Here is an 18,008-nt window from a genome sequence, read left to right on the forward strand (position 1 = left end):
GAGTGTGGGGCGAAGCTGCCCGCACTGATCAAAGCGCATGACCATCAGAACACTGCTCCTCGGCGTGTATGCACACTGAAGTCACGGCCAAAATGCGCAGGTAAATGGATGCAAAGGAGCTGCAAAGGAGCTGCAAAGCTCCGGGCAGACGTGTTGGACCTCTTGCCGTGGCATCACACAATGCACACCGTAACAGGGGTAGTTGCAAAAATGCATGTGCCGGCTCAAACTTCTGCATTCGTGCCCATAGATTGATGTGTTGCTCTTACAATGCCAAGAAAGTGTGTTGCTTCGGCATTCAAAGGCCCGTGGGCGCCGCGATCAGGTCTCGATTTGTCGCGCGGATGAATCACCACGGGAGAATGATTGAGCGCATGCTAGCTGCTTGGCAGAGATTGAGAACAAAAACATAGTTTAGGAAGCTCAGGGTGCGGCAGCAGTAGACAGCTTGGCGCGCGTTGCTGCAGCGGTGTGCATCGCGATTGCCACACTTCATCAAGCTTCCTTCTCCCTGGGAAGGCTTCTTTGAACACAAACCCGACGCAAAGCTTCACAGAGAGCTAATAAGTGAGCTACCCAAAGAGCTCACTCCTTCCGCCATGGGGTGCTGAACTCCGAGAGTCTCGACGTGAAGAGAGGGCGCGAGCTCAAGGCAGGATGCATCGACGCTGTTGAACACTCTCTCAACTCTCCTTGCATTCCTTCGTACCAGGCTACACATAGCAGCCCGCAGCGCACAGCCACACACACAACGTGAATTCGTATCGTATTGAGCTACCTGCGCGCGCAGCGTCTAAAATAAACAGCACGCGAGACCTGAAAGAACTGTGGAGTGGCTCCAAGCGTAAGGCACTGATCTCCCTAGGGAGGCACTCAACTCCTGACCTAACATAAAACTAAATAGGATAGCTACTGAACTAGATCAAGCTCAAATGTAGCTTTTGCCATCCTGTAAGGGCAGTCCGCATTCATGTTGCTTCCAAGGCTAACATATTCTGCAAATGCACCTGCACCTGACAGGGGTATAGAGGGGGCCAAGCCTCTAAAGGCGAACAAAGAATGCCCACTAGATGAAGAGCTTCTAGAGTGTATACAGCGCTGCAGAAAAGCCTCCGCTTCTAACCATCACTCACGAATGCACCGCAAAATCCAATAGGGTGCACGGACAGCGGGGGCTGCCTGAAGGGCAGCGTGTATGTTGCAGAGAGCAGCGCCTTACAGCGAGTCGCCGAGACATCGGCGAGAAAAATGCGTCCTGTTTTGAGAGTAATATTAGCAGCCGCAGACGCCTGTGTGAAGTCAGGCTGGGCTGCATGCTGGTACACTTATGAAACCTCAGAAATAATGCTGCCGCTTAGCAAGGCTTGCACTACGGCAATTCAAATCCGAAGCGACTGCCTTTGGTGGCTGCAGCCAGGGCAGACGAAGCGTACTGTATGAGCCATCCCTGCAAGTGCCTCTCAGGTGTAGGTTCGCATATGTCTATTGCTCAACGCGGGCCGAACATCGTCCACACAGAAAAGGTTTTTGTTAGACTTTCCGCCTATTAAGCCCAGAGCTTGCTTGTTTTGGTGCCCTGGCTCCAAAGAAGCTGTATCCTGCCAACAGGGTCCTTCACAAGGCGGTGTTTTTCTCCTACCAGGATGGGGGTGCTGCTGCGTGTGGCATTGATCTTCGCTGTCTAGAGCCTCTCCGCTTGCCGGCAACATACATGGCTGGTATGATTTGACGTGGTGGGTGGTAGCCGGAAGAGGTAAAGCTGAAGATTAAAACGGGTGTTGCCTCCTCACATTTCTGAAGTATTTCAGCCCCAGCTTGTCGGCACAGCGGCTAAACCGAAGGGAAAGTCAGCCGTTTTACTTGCTGCAGCTTTGCGGACACATTGCGCTAGAAGAAAGACTCCATTGTGTCTCCCAGTTCACAGGCGCGCTTTGATGAAAAACTCTCTGTGAAACGGTTTGCTCGAGGGCCGACAGATTGGCGCAGTCGGTGAGTGGAAATCAGCAAAGCCGGGAAGCCAAGTCACGTGAAGTGAAGGATAGTCTACTATGGCTTTTATAGAAGATCACTGCTTCACTTCTCATCATCCGGCCAGTGCAGAACGAAACCACAGGTAAGCGAAAAACCCTTCGACGGCTTCGCTGACCACTTCCCTTACGCACTGTGTCTGTCTTTCAGCCGCAGTTCAGCCGAGCTCGTCGCTCCGCAAGCCTGCTCCCCTGTCGAACGACGAAGATTAGCAACGTCAAGGCAGCTCTACACACACAACGTTGCAGCTCCCTTTGAAATTCCTCTGCTCATTACGCAGCCGCCTGGCCGCCGGCAGACAGTACCTACACTTCCCTGCATCACATAGCAGTACGGAAGGGCTGTCGTATCGGCAGCCCGTCGAGCTTTCGGACCCCCAAAGTGCTATGAAAGCCTCGGCAGAAGGCAGCCTTGCAAACCCCTTGAAGCTTCCTGCCTACAGCTTCCAACTTCCAAGCGGCCTCTTTACGAGAAACTTTCGCTTCGACTAAAACGAGACATAAGGAACTGAATAGGTCTGTGATGCTCTCGAGAGAGGAACTTAGAGAGGCGAGGACGAATAACCAAATGAAAGAGGGTACACTAGGCAGTACACAGTAAATCGCACCTTCACCCCCTTGCATTATGCCTAAAACCATGGAAGACACCTCATGCTCTCTTGTGATTCCCGGATTTATGTGCACCATAAAAAAACAGCTCAAATCACACTAGGCGTAGCAGGACGACCTAATCTTTGACAGTTCTTACCACACCATTCATATCAGCATGAGCATTGGCAGGCCCCCTCCTGCGGATTCTCTACCCTTCGAGCCCATTGAAAGAGACTCTAAGTTGTCTGCTTTTACTGTTCTGCCTAAAGAGTGCAAGGTGTCTGACCCTTTGAGCACTCCGGCATTCCCACGCCCACTCACGGGCTGACTTTTGCACTCCAACGCACAGTGAGTCGACTGATGGACTCTGTAGCAGATCGACAGTCCCAGTTGCCGCTACACCTCACACGTCCTACGTCAAGCCGCTTTAAGCAGTTTGACGGTTGCATAGGGGTGCGTGTTCAAGTGGTGTTTGGTATGTCGGCTAGCACGTAGCGGGCATGCGGGATGCAATGTCTTTCAAATGCGTTTTCCAGGTCGCAGCGTAGCCAACAATGCATACACATACGAAAAGTGAGAGAGCGATTCCTGAAAAAGCCACTTTACGCGTTTCTTAAGCTCAGCGATGTGTCTGGGCGGTCCTAATTTCTGCGATGCAAGGTACTCCAACAGCAGGGAGCAGTACTGGCGCGTCTTGTGGCTGCAGCATCTGAATGCCTGTTTTCCGAGAAACTGTTCGCTTTCTGGCCCTTAGGAATTCTCTGCGGCGAAGGTTTATCATGAGACATCCATGGCAATGAACTGTCATGGCCGACACCCGCAGCATTCGAGCAGCTGGCGAGTGGCTGGTGTCGAGCAGCTCTCCCAGTACCCCGGGTGCGCGCATGATCAGGATCCAACGGCCAAGACGCAAGTTGTCTTTGGAGGAATAATTGCTGGAAAATCAGAACGAAGGGCTTTGTTGCGGGCAAGGGGGGCGCAGATATGATGGAGGAGTACCAGACAGCGCAGCGCCTTCCATGCGCGGCACCCTGATTGACGGAGCACCTTTGCCCTTTTGATATATATGCAGTTCGGAGAAGACGATGGCATCGTACATTGGGAAGGCTCTCTTTTCAGCCGCCTGGGATAGGCCGTAGACGGCATCCTGCCGCTTTTGGCAGAGAAGGTCTGTGCGGATTCGCGATTTTGCAAAACGGACTTTTTGGCTTCCTCGCGCCGAAACTCTTGAGTGTTTCGCCCTTGAGAGGGGTTCGGAACCTCTCTAGAGCGGAGGCTTTCTCTCCCTTTCTCCCTCTCTCTCTCTTTCCCTCTCTTTCTGTTTCTTTCTCTCTCTCGCTCACTGTCGAAGCCTCGTCTTCATCAGCCCGCTTCTGCGGCCGGCGTCGCCGACGCATGCAACCGTTTCTAAGGCGCCAGCAGCTCTCACACAATTGGAGAGGCAGAGGGAAAGGGCTGGGTGCGGATGGATGAGCGGAGGAGCACTTCTGTACTACCCGTGGATCCTGAGGGGGAGCTCTGTGGTGAGCGGGGTGGGGGCCCCACCGACCGTAACACCCCCACTCCTCCGGATGTCGTGCCCCCCCTGATGCGCAGTGTGCTGCAGCGCATGAACCCGCAGGAACGCCTGAACGCGCTAGACACGGCAGTGCTGCAGCAGCGCTACGCTGAGGTGTACGGGCAGCTTTCCGAGTTGTATTCCTTGTTTGTGCCCCCCCCGCCAGCGCCTCCATCCCAAGAAGGCGGAAGACGGGCCGCTTCCTCCGCAGCCGTTGCTCATGGCGATGAGAACGCCTCCTCCGCAGCCGTTGCTCATGGCGATGAGAATGCCTCCTCCGCAGCTGACGATGCGGCTTTTGCATTTCTTTCCGCTGCCGTGGAGGCATGTGGGGCTCTAGGGCATGCGTCTGAGCAGCAGCTCTGGCTGCAGCGCTTGCTGAGGCATGGCGATGCAAGTTTCTCGAGCTGCGGCGGTGGCGACGCCAGCCAGCTCCCCGCGACGACAGCCGCTGCCGCCGCTCCAAGGGGAGGCGGCTTGCGCTGCTTGGATGTGTGGGTTGTCTGGCTGCGGATGCAGCTAAGCTCCGACAGCTTCTGCGACACTCGATGTCGCTTGTTCGCAGCCCCCTTAGGCAAGTTGCAGCGGCTGCTTGCCTCGCTGCTGCCGCTTTCTTCGGCTGCAGCCAGCCAAGCCGCCACTGTGCCCTCAACTGCGGAGCAGCAGCCTCTCTTTTTCCCGAAAAAGCCGCTGCCGCTCTTCCTACGCGAGCAGTCGGCTCGCCGTCAAACCCTCTATGTGGAGGGGCTTGCAGCTGCCGCGCTGCTGCTGCTGCTTTGCGGCAGCAGAGCGACTGCAGCTGCGCTGCTGCTGCAAGCGAGGGATTTTTTGGCTCATCCCTCCGGAGGCGGCGAGCACGGCGATCCTGCGGAAGACGTTGGATGGGGAAAAACAGCGGCTCGAGAGGCCGCTTTTGCGGTGCTCTTGCTGCAGCGGCTGCTGCGGAGAGGCGGAAGAAACGCCGCCGCCAGCTGCTACGCTGCTCTCCTTTTTCTCGACATCCAGGGAGCTCTTCTCGATCCGCGAAGTCTCTCCAGACTCGCAGGCTCCTTCCCGCTGCTGTCTGTGCAGCAGCAAGACGAGGAGGCGCTTGGCAGGGGCAGGCTGAAGGAGCCTGCAGCTGCAGCAGCAGCTGCTGCAGCGACAGCAGCTGCTGCAGCGACAGCGACGAGTGCTGCGCTGCAGCAGACTCCGCAAACTGCCGCTGCTCTGCTCTCGCGCCTCCTTCTGCAGCCGCTCATACCTCACGAGACGAAGAACGGAGGTGCGTCTTGGCCGTTGCTCCTGCGGCTGCTGCTGCTTGCGCGTTCTCTTCTCCTGCAGCAGCAGCAGACGCAAGCCGCTGCTGCAGAATTCGCGTGGGGGGGAGGCTGTGTTGCCACCTCCACCCTTGTGCCTCTTGCGACGCTGCGGGAACGACCCCTCTCGGTGCAATCGCGTCACAGTAACAGACTCCACAAGAACAACCACAACAACCACCATCAAAGCTCGTGGCGGCTGAAAAAGCTCAGCAAGGCTTTTAGCAGAACCCTTAGGAGGAGCAGCAGCACGCTGAGAGGCGAGCGGGAGCACACGAGCAGCAGCAGCAACGTGTTTTCGACGCATCCTCCACAGCAGCACAAGCATGAGCAGCCTCGCGACGCGCAGCCTTCGCGGCATGTGTGGATCAGCAACAGCGAACTTGCAGTGAGTCTACTGCAGGCTGCTTCCTGGTGTCTCTTTGACGCGGAAGTTTTGTCGCCCTCCTGCAGCGGAGGCGCGCAGCAGCTGCAGCTGCAGCAGCAGCAGCAGCAGCACAAGAAGTCTAGAGCGTTGCTGCTGACTGCTCCTCTCGCCGCCCTCCTGCAGCGGCGAGATGCTCAGGAAGACTTAGTGCGTCTCGCGGAGTACGTGAGTGCTGCGGTTGTCACCGCCGGAGGCGCGACCAAAGAGGCGTGGGATTCAGAGGCAGAAAGCGCAGCAGCAGCAAACTGGGAGGGGAGAAACTCCAGTGCGTCGGATGCTTCGCGCCGCCGTCTCGTCGGCACGAACGTTCCCTTGCCGCTGCAGCAGGGGATGCGTCTCGGCAGCGGCGAGAAGAGCAGCGTTGGCGGAAGCAGCCTAGGTGTGGTGCTGCAGCTGTTGTGGATAGCCGACTGCTTGGGGTTGGCGCTGCTGCCGAATGCATGCAGCAGCAGGCACCACCGCTGCGCGCTCCCGCCGCAAAAGTGCATGGCTAGACACAAGACACGCAGGATATTGTCGGCAGGCTCGCGGTTTCCAGAGCTGCTGCGGAGGCTGCTGGAAGGCGCCTTGCTCGTGTGTCTGTGCTGCGGAGGAGCAGATGCAGCAGCAGCCAGGGTGTATGAACGGCTTGGGCTGCTCTTGCTGCTTCAGGGAGACAGTCGACTCGCTGCGGCGTGCTTCAAGCCGGCGCTAGAGACAGCAGTGGCGCAGAGAAGACCTTTTGTGTCTCCTGACTCACCGAGCTTGATGGATGCTGCTGCAGTGCAGCGCAGTTTCACAGCCGTCCCTTTCTCCAGCGGCAGCGGCAGAAGCGGCGGCGGCGCGAGCAGACTTGCTGCAACGTGCTGCTTCTCGTACGCATTCCTCAAACGGATGCAGCACCAGCAGCTGCTGCTGCAAGGCAATCCCGCTTCAGCCAAATACGAAGCGCTGCTGCTGTTGTGGCAACTGCGCTGCGCTGCTGAAATCCTCGCAAGGGACCATGAAGCAGAAGGGGGAACAAAAGCAGCAGCAAGAAAAATAGCAGCAACAGCAGCAGGAGCAGCAGGAGCAGGAGCAGGAGCAGCAGGAGCAGCAGGAAAAATAGCAGCAGGAGCAGGAGCAGGAGCAGCAGGAGCAGCAGCAGGAGCAGGAGCAGCAGCAGGAAGAATAGCAGCAGGAGCAGCAGCAGGAGCAGGAGCAGGAGCAGCAGCAGGAAGAATAGCAGCAGGAGCAGCAGCAGCAGCAGGAGCAGCAGCAGGAAGAATAGCAGCAGGAGCAGGAGCGAAAAGAGCAACAACAGCAACAGCAGCAGTACGAGCAGAAGCAGGAGCACTCAGTGCAGCAAAGGTGCCTACGACAGCGGCATGCACGCTGCCAAGTCTGTCGGTAGCTCCCCGTCCAGGGGAGTTGCTGGCGCGTATTTTGCGAGAGAGTGATGCTGCCTCTCCCGCAGACGCGCAGCAGCACCCGCAGGAGGAGGATCCGCAGTGTCGAGAAGAGGAGGAGGAGCAGCAGCGGCAACAACAAGAGCGTCAACAACAACAACACGCGCTGCTGCTGCTGAAGCATGAGCAAGAAGAAGAGACGGATTCGCGCGAGGGAGTTGTTATTCCGAACAGACTGTTGGAGGAGACATGGTTAATGACAGCAGCTGAGAGAGCAGCAGCCTTGGCAGCAGATCTGCGACGTTGCGCATCCGTCTTATTGTTGCAATGCCGTTCAGCTAAGCTCTTCTGGCTGCCTATGCTGTGCAGCAACACGAAGAGGAGCAGCAGAAGCAGCAGCAGATGCAGCAACGACAGCAGCAGCACGCCTGGAGGGGGGGGGAATGTGGAAACGACCACAGCACCCGGCAAAGGAGGTGTACAGACAGCAGGCACAGGAGATTCTTCTCCTGCTGCAGATACTGCTGCTGCTGCTGCTGCTGCTGCTGCGGATTGGCCGTCTGTGCCGCTGCGACGTGCTCTTGAGAAGCGCATGCATACGGCGCTGGGGATCTTTTTGACTTCCAGCAGCAGCAGCGGGAGCAGCTGTGCGAGTAGCGCAAGTGCAGCAGCAGCAGCAGCAGCACCGCTAGAGTCTTCTCCGCAGACAGCAGCTGCTGCTGCATGCGCCTTTCCAGCAGTGGCAGATGCAGCGAATGTGGTGGCAACAGAGGCTGGAGAAGCACTTGAACTGAGCACCTACGTCGGTCTTGTGAATCGCTCGTTTCTCTGTCTCTCTGCCGCAGCTCAGCTGGTGCCAGCACATCCCCAGACGTGGTGTCTGCTTGCGACAGCAGCGCTGCATGCGGCGCACTTTTTTGCTGCTGCGGAATTCGCGAGAAAGGCGTTGCTGCTGCAGCGAGATCTCCCTAGGACGTGGTGTATGTACGCCTTGTGCTGCAGCGCACGTCGCAGCGCAGCAGCTCCTGTGGCAGTACACCCCAGCGTGCTGGAGAGCAGCTGCAGCGGGAGGAGGAGGCTGGTGACTGCAGGGAGAAGCGACCCTTCTGTGTCGATCCAGAGGACGCCTGCTGCTGCAGCGTCTGCTCGCACAACACGAGACTACCCAGTGGAGACAGCAGAGACAGCAGAAACAGCAGCGGAGGAAGCCATAGAGCCGTTTCCTTGCAGCCCAGTGCTGTATCACCATCGCGTTGCTGTGAAGACTGTCGGCGAACTGCAGCAGCATTTGAATCTGACGCGGACGCATGCCTGCGTAGCAACGGCGGCAGCAAGGCTCGATGATGCCATAGAAGAATGCCATCCGTTGGAGCACAAGCTGCTGCTCCTGCTCGCTGCGTTGCAGCTTGCGGCTGCGCTCCATCCCCGAGCACGGGTGTTGGCTCCTGAGGAAGTCGCAACTTTGCGCAGACTGCAGCAGCGGCAGCAGCGGCAGCAGCGCTGTCTGAGCGCCCCAGCGGCTGCCTCCTCGGCAGCGACGCGCGTCTGCAGCCACTCGCTGAGCAGCGGCGGAGGCGCTCTGGCAGCCTGCGACTTCTGCACGGTATATGCGTTCGAGGCGTTCGAGAGTGAGCTGCTCCCTCCGCACGGGGCGGTGGCAGTCGTGGGGAGGGATCTGGAGTGGGGAGATTTGCAAGCGGCTGCGTTGCGCTCAGAGGGAGCTTGGCCGTCTTCTGGATGTCTTTCTGCCGCAGCGGCTGACGCGGCAGGCAGCAAGCAGAGGAGCAGCAAGGGAACTGCAGCGGCGATTGCGCGGCTGCCGTGCGCGCTCAAGGCTTTCCAGCAAATCGGATCTGCCGTGCGATGTGTTGATGGCGGGCGACTCGAGACGCACGCAGCCGATCTTTGCTGCCCGTTGCACGACAGTGCGAGCAGCAGTGCGAAGAGCAGGAGCTTGTTTCGAGGCAAGGGCACTGTTGTGGTGTCTGTACAGCTCGTGCTCGCCGAGTTGGAGAGCTGGGAGGGCATCGCGCGCGTGCTGCTGCAGCTGCAGCAGCCGCTGCTCGCCTGGCGAGCAGCGGCTGCCGCGGCTGCGTGCGCAGCCGCTCTGGAAGCGTTTCTGAAGAGCAGTGCGCTCCAGACAGCAGATCCTCTGGGTGACGCTGCTGTGCTTTCTGGCAGCAGTGGCGACTTCTGCCCGTTGAATCGGGGGGTGGAAGGCAGAGGTGGTGCGTTTGCTGCGGGGGAGGCGCTTCAGCTGATGGCAGCGTGGGGAGTCGAGCTCGAGTTTCTTCTGCTGCTGATCCGCTTCTTCGCCCTCAAATCGGAGTGCTCCACCTCCCTGCAGCAGTGTCAGGAAAGCAGCTGCAACTGCTGCTGCGGCAGAAACTCGCTCGAGGAGCTTCGCAGAGACATGCAGCGGTTCCGACAGAAGCAACCCTTCCACCGCAACGCCTTGATGCTGGAGGGACGGCTGCTGCTGCAGCTGGATGGCATCACTGCGGCGGCAGAAACGCTCTCGGCGGCTTGCAGCAGCAGCGACTTGTGCATAGATGCGTCCACAGATTGGCACCAGGAGGCTGCTGCGCTTGCCGTATTTGCTGAGGTGCTGCTGCTGTTGCAACAGCCCCACAAAGCTCTGCTAACGGCAGCAAGGGCAGCTCGCTTTGCAGCGCAAGCGCCTGCGATCCAGCCACGCTTAGCTCTGCCCATGCACTTCACGCTCTAGAGACGGCGCGGCACAGCCTCTTTTTTAGTGTGTTTTATTAGGGGTTCGTTATGCGTGTCAAGAGCAACGGGTGTACATACACCCAAACAAAAGTGCCAACCCATCTGCCCCTCCTCGTTCCCAAAGGCAGAAGGCGAAGGAGGGAGTTCGTAGGCAGCTGCTTTAGGCGGGGCAGGGGGAGGCTAGAGCAGACAGAGGGGAGAGAAGGGAGCTCGGAGAGGATCAAAGGTAGCAGCAACTGAGCAGACTACTTAAATCTTCTACGTTTATCTAGCGCACTTGGAGACGAAGCCACCCTATGTGGCATGACCCCCTCCTTCACGCTAGCTAGCCGTATAGCAAATCACATGCTGCTCTGCCGAGGCAGTGCGTCGCAGGAAGAAGCTACAATCAACAACAAATCATCAGCAACATGCGCGAACATCCATACACTCTACTACTAGGGGGTCTAAAGCTTCGGCTGTGGTCAAGTTTGCGAGACTGAGAAAACAGGTTTGCGCGTCTACTTCCAGGAAAGCTTCGCGATGGATTGGCGCGGCGTGAGACGCACAACATGCCGCAATAAGCACATTCCAGCGCAGCTGGCTACTAAGCTGGAAAAAACTGCGCCGAAGTAGCGGCATTCACAGCGGCAGCTCCGCGCTAAGCCTTTTGCTCGTTCAATAGTCGATATGAGCGTCTCTGAATTTTTGTGCGTGTTCCCAATAGTGTTCCTTCGAAGAGCCACACAACACAAGAGAGCAGAAACAAGAAAGAAGTGTGGTGCCTCAGCGAGTTTCAAACACACCATCGGGCAAGAGGACTGCTATACACATATTTATGCATACATATACATACAATATATACATATATATATACATATGTATACACGCGCTCTAGCACACACAAGAGCCGCATTGTCTCTCTCTCTGAACGCCTCCTAGGACGTCTCAACCTGGCAATTCGCTGCTGCTGCATGCAACGCCACCCCGAACACCCTCCCACCCCGCAGCTTACTGCATGCACATTTCTGAAGAGGCGCCGTGCCTCTGCATCGCCATGGATTCTGTGCAGTTTCCAGCTTGAAAAGCTGGGAGTCTTGTTGTTGCCCTAAGCACCAGAGGAAGGCAGCATGAATCCCCCCGACAAAAGCAGCATGAATCACGTGCAGAAGTATATCGCCGGATCGACGTCGTTACACCTGAGATCAGTTTACTCTGGCAAAAGGACCCTTCCCCAGCTCCCTTCGCCACGCATGATTTCATGACAGCAAACACTAAAGACACATTAGCGAAACGGCTGGCAACGCACCAGCCAGCAGAGGCAGCACTCGTCCGGCTGCGTGTCGCCCTCCTCAGCTTCCTCTTCCGACTCCTAAGCAGCAATGCAACAACACACCGACCGCAGTTATGCAGCTGCACGACACGCCGCGCTGTTTTCCTCCGCTGCTCTACGGGCTAAAACTGTTTTTCAGCAACTCGAACGACGCCGGCAGTAGCCAACAGCCCCCATACACCCCAAAGAATACCCTTGCAAACTTGCGAGAAGCTATGCACTCGCCTAGACAAGGCACATCTGCAAACACTGCACCTTCCTTACATCGGGCTGGCCCTTTGTGTGCGCATCGTTACCCCCTTCTGCATCCTTCCACTTTATCCTCCTCTCCATCAGAGCCCTTAGGCGCTTGATCGACCGATGGGAACCTTTGAGACAAAAACAAAAAAGGAATGCAACAAACACACATGCACACGTATATATATATACATACGACACATCTAAGCATACACATACACTCACGCTTACACACATGCATAGACACACGCGCACATATACACATACACACATATACATACACGCATTTACACTTACACACTACACACATTCATATCATACACATACAAACAAACACACATATACATACACCCTTACACTTACACACTACACACAATCATACAATACACATATACACATGTGCACATGTACACATAGAAGCATACACTTACACCGATACACGTCTACATGCACATACATACACGTGCACATATACACACAATCATACACACACTTACACTTACACCTACACACATATACACATACACTCGCATTCCACATGTACACACATGTTGACATTCACTCACATTCCACATGTACACATACATACACATACATACACATACACTCACATTCCACATGTACACATACATACACATACACTCACATTCCACATGTACACATACATACACATTCACTCACATTCCATATGTACACACATGTACACATTCACTCACATTCCACATGTACACGTGAACCCGTAGACGCAGCGACAGCACAGCGATAGCCCTTTTGGTGGATTAGAAAGCCGCCCAGCAAGGACGCAAACAGAAGGGCTGCAAAGATGATCGGAAACCAAAACACCAGCATTCTCACCCTCGAAAACAACCACATTCCAAAGAGGGGGGGGGGCGATGACGCAGACACCGGTCACATGAAACTGCCTCGCGTTTGTATCGACCTGCAGGCAGCACCCGCCAGCCCCACGTGTACACCTTAATGCCGCGAATATATACATATATATATATATATATATATATATATATATATATTCGCGCAGTTCTGCATGACGACAAGGTCGTAGTTGCATGCAAATCGGAAGATGTCACGGCGCTTAGGGTTTCGAATTCAGGTACCAGGGCAACTCCATTCAGGATTGAATGGTGTAACTGCGTTTCAACTTGTCTAGCGTTTTGAAGGTTTTCCACATTACCTTAAAAAGATGCCTTTTATTTGCGAGAGACCTGACGCGGAAGACGGCGACACTGCACGTGTTCTGTTGCTTCAACTGCACAGTCGACAGCAAGCACAACGGAGGAATGCCTTGTACACCTCATGACTCCTAGAGAGATCGGCGTGCTTGCCCTTTCGTGTGCATGAACCACGTGCCACAGAAACGTGCCAGCACGCTGGTGGTGGTGATGGTGGTGGGGGTGGTGATGGTGGTGGGGGTTGCTCGGGTGCAGCTTCAAAGGGCAGGCTGAAAGACACAACAGACCCTCCACTTGTTGATAGTCTTCTTTGTTTTCTCTTCTTTTGTGAGTTTCCTTTCCTGATTGCGATTTTCGTGCCCTTCTAGGCGAGCAGCCATCTGCTCTCGCACTCGCTTCTCCGTTTTGGAAGGGTCCTGCGTCAGAAACACCCACCGACCCCGCAGTGCCACCACGACCATGCAAGACATAGTGGACGTTTATCAGAGTTCCTTCCTCCTCAGCCCTCCCCGAAGCCTCCAACAAACACACCCTCTAAGAAAGCGTGCGAGAGAAAGCAGCCCCTACACAAACTCAAATCTAAGAAACACTCTCTGCCACATCCAGTTTCAGGTTCACGGCGCGGTGCCTACCGCGACAGCGACATCCCCCAAAACCCTCATCAAGTTGCTAAGCTTGCACTTCGGGGGAGGAGGAGGCAATAAGCCTGCGAATGCACAAGCACGCCAAGTAGACAGTCATGCACACATGCACAGATGCATACATACACACACAGACATACACATACACACACACACACACATACACATACAAACACATCCTCGGGATCCCCATAACAGAGAAATCGGCACAGAGCACCCCACCGCCGCTACATGAAATTAATCACTAGCTACCACGCACACGCACCCATGCGAATCTTGTCTTGCTTCTCTCGTTCTCGCTCCTGCCTCTTCCGGCGCCGTAGTTTCTTTCTGTTGCAAAGGCAGACACGCATGCACACAAAAACCGTTGCAACCAGACGTAAAGCAAAAAAGAAAAGAGGATAGTTCACCGCAGCATACAACGGCAGCCTTATGTATATTTATATATATGTATTTATTTATTTTAAAGTATATATACGTATATATATATACAAATAATAAAACCCGACACCAACAGAACTTGAGGGAACTAAGTAGAGCACCTTTCCTGCGGCGTGAGATACATATTAACGACTGTATCACCCCGTGTGGCGAGAATAACGGGTGCAGGATGTTCGACGAGTGCGTCCAGTTTTGTCTGTGACAGGCAAACCTCACACCAAGTCTTTTTGCTTTTGTGTTTGTAACACCGCAGCGCAAAAAAAGCTCTCAAAAGGTAAGGTCCTGCACCGCTGGAGGGGGGGAGTGTTCAGAAGCTTCCGCTATATATAGCTTCCTTGCACAGGAGGAGGGGGGAGTACAGACGTCTAGATGCACATATGGAGAGACACTGTAGACGGGGGCATATGCGCTGCCTGTGCTGCGTCTGCCGTGCGGCAGTTCGAGAAGCCGAGACGAACTACACGCTTATCACAGACTCCTCTCGCTGCATCTGCTTGCTGTCTCCAATGCGACATCGTAAAGGCCTACTTCATCAATGTTGTATTCTTCCTTGGCGCTTGACTTTGCCAACAAACGCGTATCCCATGGTTCGACTGATGGGCAGTGCAGCAGCTGCGCGCCATCCACCGCAAACACATCTCCGATCAAAACCACCATGCGCATGAAAAAAATAGCAGAAAAGATGCACAAGCATGATGCACCGGCAATGAGAATACATAAATATACACATACACACATGTATATACATGTATATAGCATGCTGTGAGAAGGAGGATCCGTAACAAAACACACACATAAATAAATAAATAAATATATATATATATATATATATATATATATATATGTAGACGGACTAACCCATATCCTTGCGAAATCTGGCACGGCGGCATCCAGCTTCTGCAGGGGTGTTTGAGAAGGATTTTCTTCTACTGCAGCAGCAGCAGCTGCTGCTGCTGCTGCGTCGGCATCTCTCTGCTGCTGCTGCTGCTTGTACTGCAGCATGTCAGCCTCGACCCGCAAAAAGTGACCTTTCGGAAGAAACTCGAGAGCCTTGCGTTTGCGCTGCAGCAGCAAACACGCAGTGCAGCAGCAGCAGCAAAGATGCAGACCCAGCAGCACCGACAGCAGCACGCACACGTACAGCTCAAGCAGCAACAGCAACACGTACAAAACAACAACGAGAATTGCAACACGAACAACACGTATAACAACAGCATCAGCAGCAGCATCCAGCACACCTGATTTCTAGGCGCTTTGGTCTCAATTGTAGGATCGAACCAGGGGCAGGTTGTTGGATCGTTGTACATCGACTCGCTTGCCTGTAGAAGAGCCGACACAGTAGTGGCGGCAGCAGCCACAGCAGCATCTGCGTATGATCGTTTTCAAAAATGAATAGCAGCCCCTTTTGAGGGCCGACTGACGCGCATGCAGCAGCAACCGCAGCAGTCTCCCCTACCTGTTGCTGTTGTTGCTGCCTGCGGTTGATCTTTAGACTCGAGTGCAGCACCGGCTTCACTGCCACGAGGCGCCCCTCTGCGTCGATCTCCCTCCCCAAACGATCGAAGCGTAAAGGCCTTGCTTTGCTGAGCAGCAGCTCCTTTTCTTTTTCTAGTTCCTGCTGCTTCCGCTGCTTCTGCTGCAGAGCCTCGTGCTGCAGAAGCAGCAGCTGCTGCTGCAGCAGCGGATTCGCAGCGCCTATGCCCGTACCCAGCGCTCCCGTGCCTGCCTTCGCTTGTTGCGCTGCTAAAGTGGCAGCTGCCGCTGCAGCAGCAGCAGCTGCTGCAGGGCTCGTCGTGCTGGAGGCTGCGCCGGCTGCAACAGCGGCAGCAGCAGCCGCAGAGGGAGCTGCCGCTCCCGTCCCGGTGCTTGCAGCGGCAACGGCCGCTGCTGCTTGTTGCTGCCTCATCTGCTCCTGCATCTGCCGCTGCAGCTGAGCCGCTCGCTTTGCCTTTTCGAGAGCTTCTTTTGCGGCTGCTGCGGCTGCCTGCACGCTGAACGGCAGCTTCAAGGTGGTGCCTCCTGTTGCGGGGGCTGCAGCTGCAGCAGCAGCTGCTGCGGGAGTTGTCGCAGCGTCGGAAGAAACTGCAGGCGGCGCGGCTGATGCGGCAGCAGTTGCAGGACCTTCTGCGGCCGACGCGCCATCGCCAGGTCCATCCTGAATCGCAGACACGCGCGCACGCAGAGTGCAAGTCAAACGCGGCGGGTGTACGTACAGTGTGTGCATACACTTCGAGCTTTCTGAGGTGCCTTTGTACAAACAGGCCATCTGGAAACAGGATTTTTGCCTAAATCGCATGAATACATGTCTTCTGCCCTAATATCTGCCTCAAGGGTCATGAGAAAGAAGGGATTAGGGCTGGGATGCTGCGTACGCGCCCCCATCGTGTCCTTCGTCGCTTCTGCTGATCCTCCCCGCCTGTCGCTCCACCAGCCGCATCTCCTGGCCTGCCTGCTTCCATGGTCGGGCTGCCGCGTTTCCGGCTGCTTGGCGTGCTGTTTCTGTTGCTATGAGTGATCCTCTGCTTCTTGGGGTTACTGAGCGCCGCTGCGGCTCTCGCGAATGGACTGTGGTCGTGGAAGCGCAGAGCGCAGCGCACGACTATGGTGAAGGACGGCAGAATGAAGAAGAAGAGATGAACAGGAATGCGCTAAAGAAGAAAGGGAGTCGCAGGCAGCATGCAGATGGTCGCCTCCGGTAGCAGCATTACGAGCTGCTGACCCTCTTGCATGCAGGGGCGGCGGTGCCGCAGTTGAGTCTCTAGGAAGCTGGGTCTTTTCCGCTTTCCTGTGATAACACCACCAAAATGCACATGCCTGGTACATAAGAAAAGCATTTATTTGCTTTTTGTGGCCTTAAATTTTGAGCTCCAAGCACCACTGCTACGCCTACAGTAGGCAGGTGTTACATAGGCCTTCCGCACACATGCAGAAGCAATTGAGAGCATTAGCAGTGGCATGGGATCCTTGGATACGCGGGTCTACCTACATTTAGAAAGTTGCCTTCACAAACGTTCACAGTGGAAGGAGTACATCTGCGTGTGTGCATGGATTAAGTATGTATGTGTGAATATACATGATACGTGTGTATGTATATATATATATATGCACGGGTTTATGTGCCCGTGTCTTAGCTGGCAAACGATTAAAACTGTTTGTATGACCTGCAGTATACGCCAATCGGCTTCAGCGCAGTCCGCGCAGAAGCCGAGAGAGCAAGAGCACTCTGCACAGCACTACAAGTTCTAAAAGAGAGCAGAAACGCAGATCACTATACACCGTGATATGATTCCTTGCAGACGGTGCTTGAGTCGGTGACTTCAATATGGAGTTCAGGTGTAGTGACTCTTGACAGGGTTGGATACCATAGGGCGATTGCAGATATGCCTGCAGAGTAGGCGGATGCCACTGCGGCTGCAGTGACCAACCAGGATTTTTTGTCAAGGTCTCATATGAACGCTCGATTAGCCAACAAAGCAAGTCTCCTCTGCGAGGCGAGTGCTGCTGCCCTTTGACCAGTGCGCAGGCATCACTGCTGCTCCGATCCCTCTTGCTTCTTCTCTTTGCCTTAAACCCCTGCCAGTCAGCGGTTGGAAAGAGGGCGTATGAGCAGCGCCGTACTTGACTTGCTGAACTCTAGATCGGAGCTTTATGCTTCCGCTGACTTGTCAGCTAGCCGGCTTGTGGAGAGCCTCGTCTCCGTGCGGCTGTAGGGGTGGGGGAGCGCCGGGAAGACGGCCGAAGGGGTAGACTGCCACACCACGTCTACCCTTTCAGATCGTATTCCTGCTTCCTCCCTGGAGAGGCAAGCAGAAACAAGGACGCCTGCTCTAGTCGTGTTGAAACAGAAACCGCGAATGCATGAGCACTCACCGAGGCAACGCCACCAGGAGCACTTAAGCAAGGGAGCGCCTCTTCGCTGTTGACACGTGGAATACGGCAGCAGGCAAGCAGGGGGAGTCTTGCGCGCGCAAGATGAGGCGGCTGCTGTGCACCGCGCCGCCTCCATCCGTCTGCTTGCTTGCAGTCGATGTTTTCTAGGGGTGCAACTAAGGACCCTATGACTCAAACCGCAAAGCGGCATTGTGTCGAAAAAGAGGGAGAAGGACGGGATAGAGCGTTTCAAGTTCCCCCTAGGAGTCGCAGTGTCACAAATCCTTTGTGCTCCCCCTGTTCCTGGCAAAAATACGAA

General features: G+C 55.3%; 3 protein-coding genes across 3 annotated transcripts; 1 reads left to right on the top strand and 2 right to left on the bottom strand.

The window, feature by feature from the left end:
• Positions 1-4,083: 4,083 nt before the first annotated feature.
• Positions 4,084-7,682, top strand: LOC113146981 (the record flags this gene model as incomplete). The annotated part of the gene is given in 6 exon segments (XM_026335954.1): positions 4,084-4,168; positions 4,343-5,237; positions 5,280-6,141; positions 6,262-6,906; positions 7,112-7,219; positions 7,659-7,682. Coding segments are annotated over 6 exon segments (2,619 nt in total), but the record flags the coding sequence as incomplete, so codon positions are not given.
• An 89-nt stretch (positions 7,683-7,771) lies between these two features.
• On the bottom strand, positions 7,772-9,980 carry LOC113146982 (antifreeze protein Maxi-like; the record flags this gene model as incomplete). Its single annotated transcript, XM_026335955.1, has 4 exons — positions 9,811-9,980; positions 9,327-9,519; positions 7,920-7,985; positions 7,772-7,813 (listed from the first exon to the last, which is right to left on the bottom strand). Coding segments are annotated over exons 1-4 (471 nt in total), but the record flags the coding sequence as incomplete, so codon positions are not given.
• Positions 9,981-10,655: 675 nt separating this feature from the next.
• LOC34623793 (uncharacterized abhydrolase domain-containing protein DDB_G0269086) lies at positions 10,656-16,278 on the bottom strand. The gene is made up of 11 exons (XM_026335956.1): positions 16,192-16,278; positions 15,527-15,974; positions 14,678-14,847; positions 13,921-14,015; positions 13,644-13,708; positions 13,370-13,443; positions 13,025-13,153; positions 12,740-12,814; positions 12,403-12,487; positions 11,575-11,678; positions 10,656-10,709 (listed from the first exon to the last, which is right to left on the bottom strand). The coding sequence occupies exons 1-11, from the start codon at positions 16,276-16,278 to the stop codon at positions 10,656-10,658; spliced, it is 1,386 nt and encodes a 461-aa protein (XP_026191741.1).
• Between the last annotated feature and the right edge of the window lie 1,730 nt (positions 16,279-18,008).

Source organism: Cyclospora cayetanensis, unplaced genomic scaffold (genome assembly GCF_002999335.1).
Source record: "Cyclospora cayetanensis isolate NF1_C8 unplaced genomic scaffold, CcayRef3 CcayRef3_contig_87, whole genome shotgun sequence".
Taxonomy (NCBI): Eukaryota; Apicomplexa; class Conoidasida; order Eucoccidiorida; family Eimeriidae; genus Cyclospora; species Cyclospora cayetanensis.

Excerpts from the sequence above, each read along its gene's own strand:
- LOC34623793 (XM_026335956.1), bottom strand. The coding sequence starts at position 16,278 with ATGGAAGCAGGCAGGCCAGGAGATGCGGCTGGTGGAGCGACAGGCGGG. Across the intron at positions 13,709-13,920 it reads TATCTCACGCCGCAGGAAAG|AAAGAAACTACGGCGCCGGA; the intron begins GTGCTCTACTTA and ends CCTTTGCAACAG. Across the intron at positions 12,488-12,739 it reads ATAAAAGGCATCTTTTTAAG|GTCGATACAAACGCGAGGCA; the intron begins GTAATGTGGAAA and ends TGCTGCCTGCAG.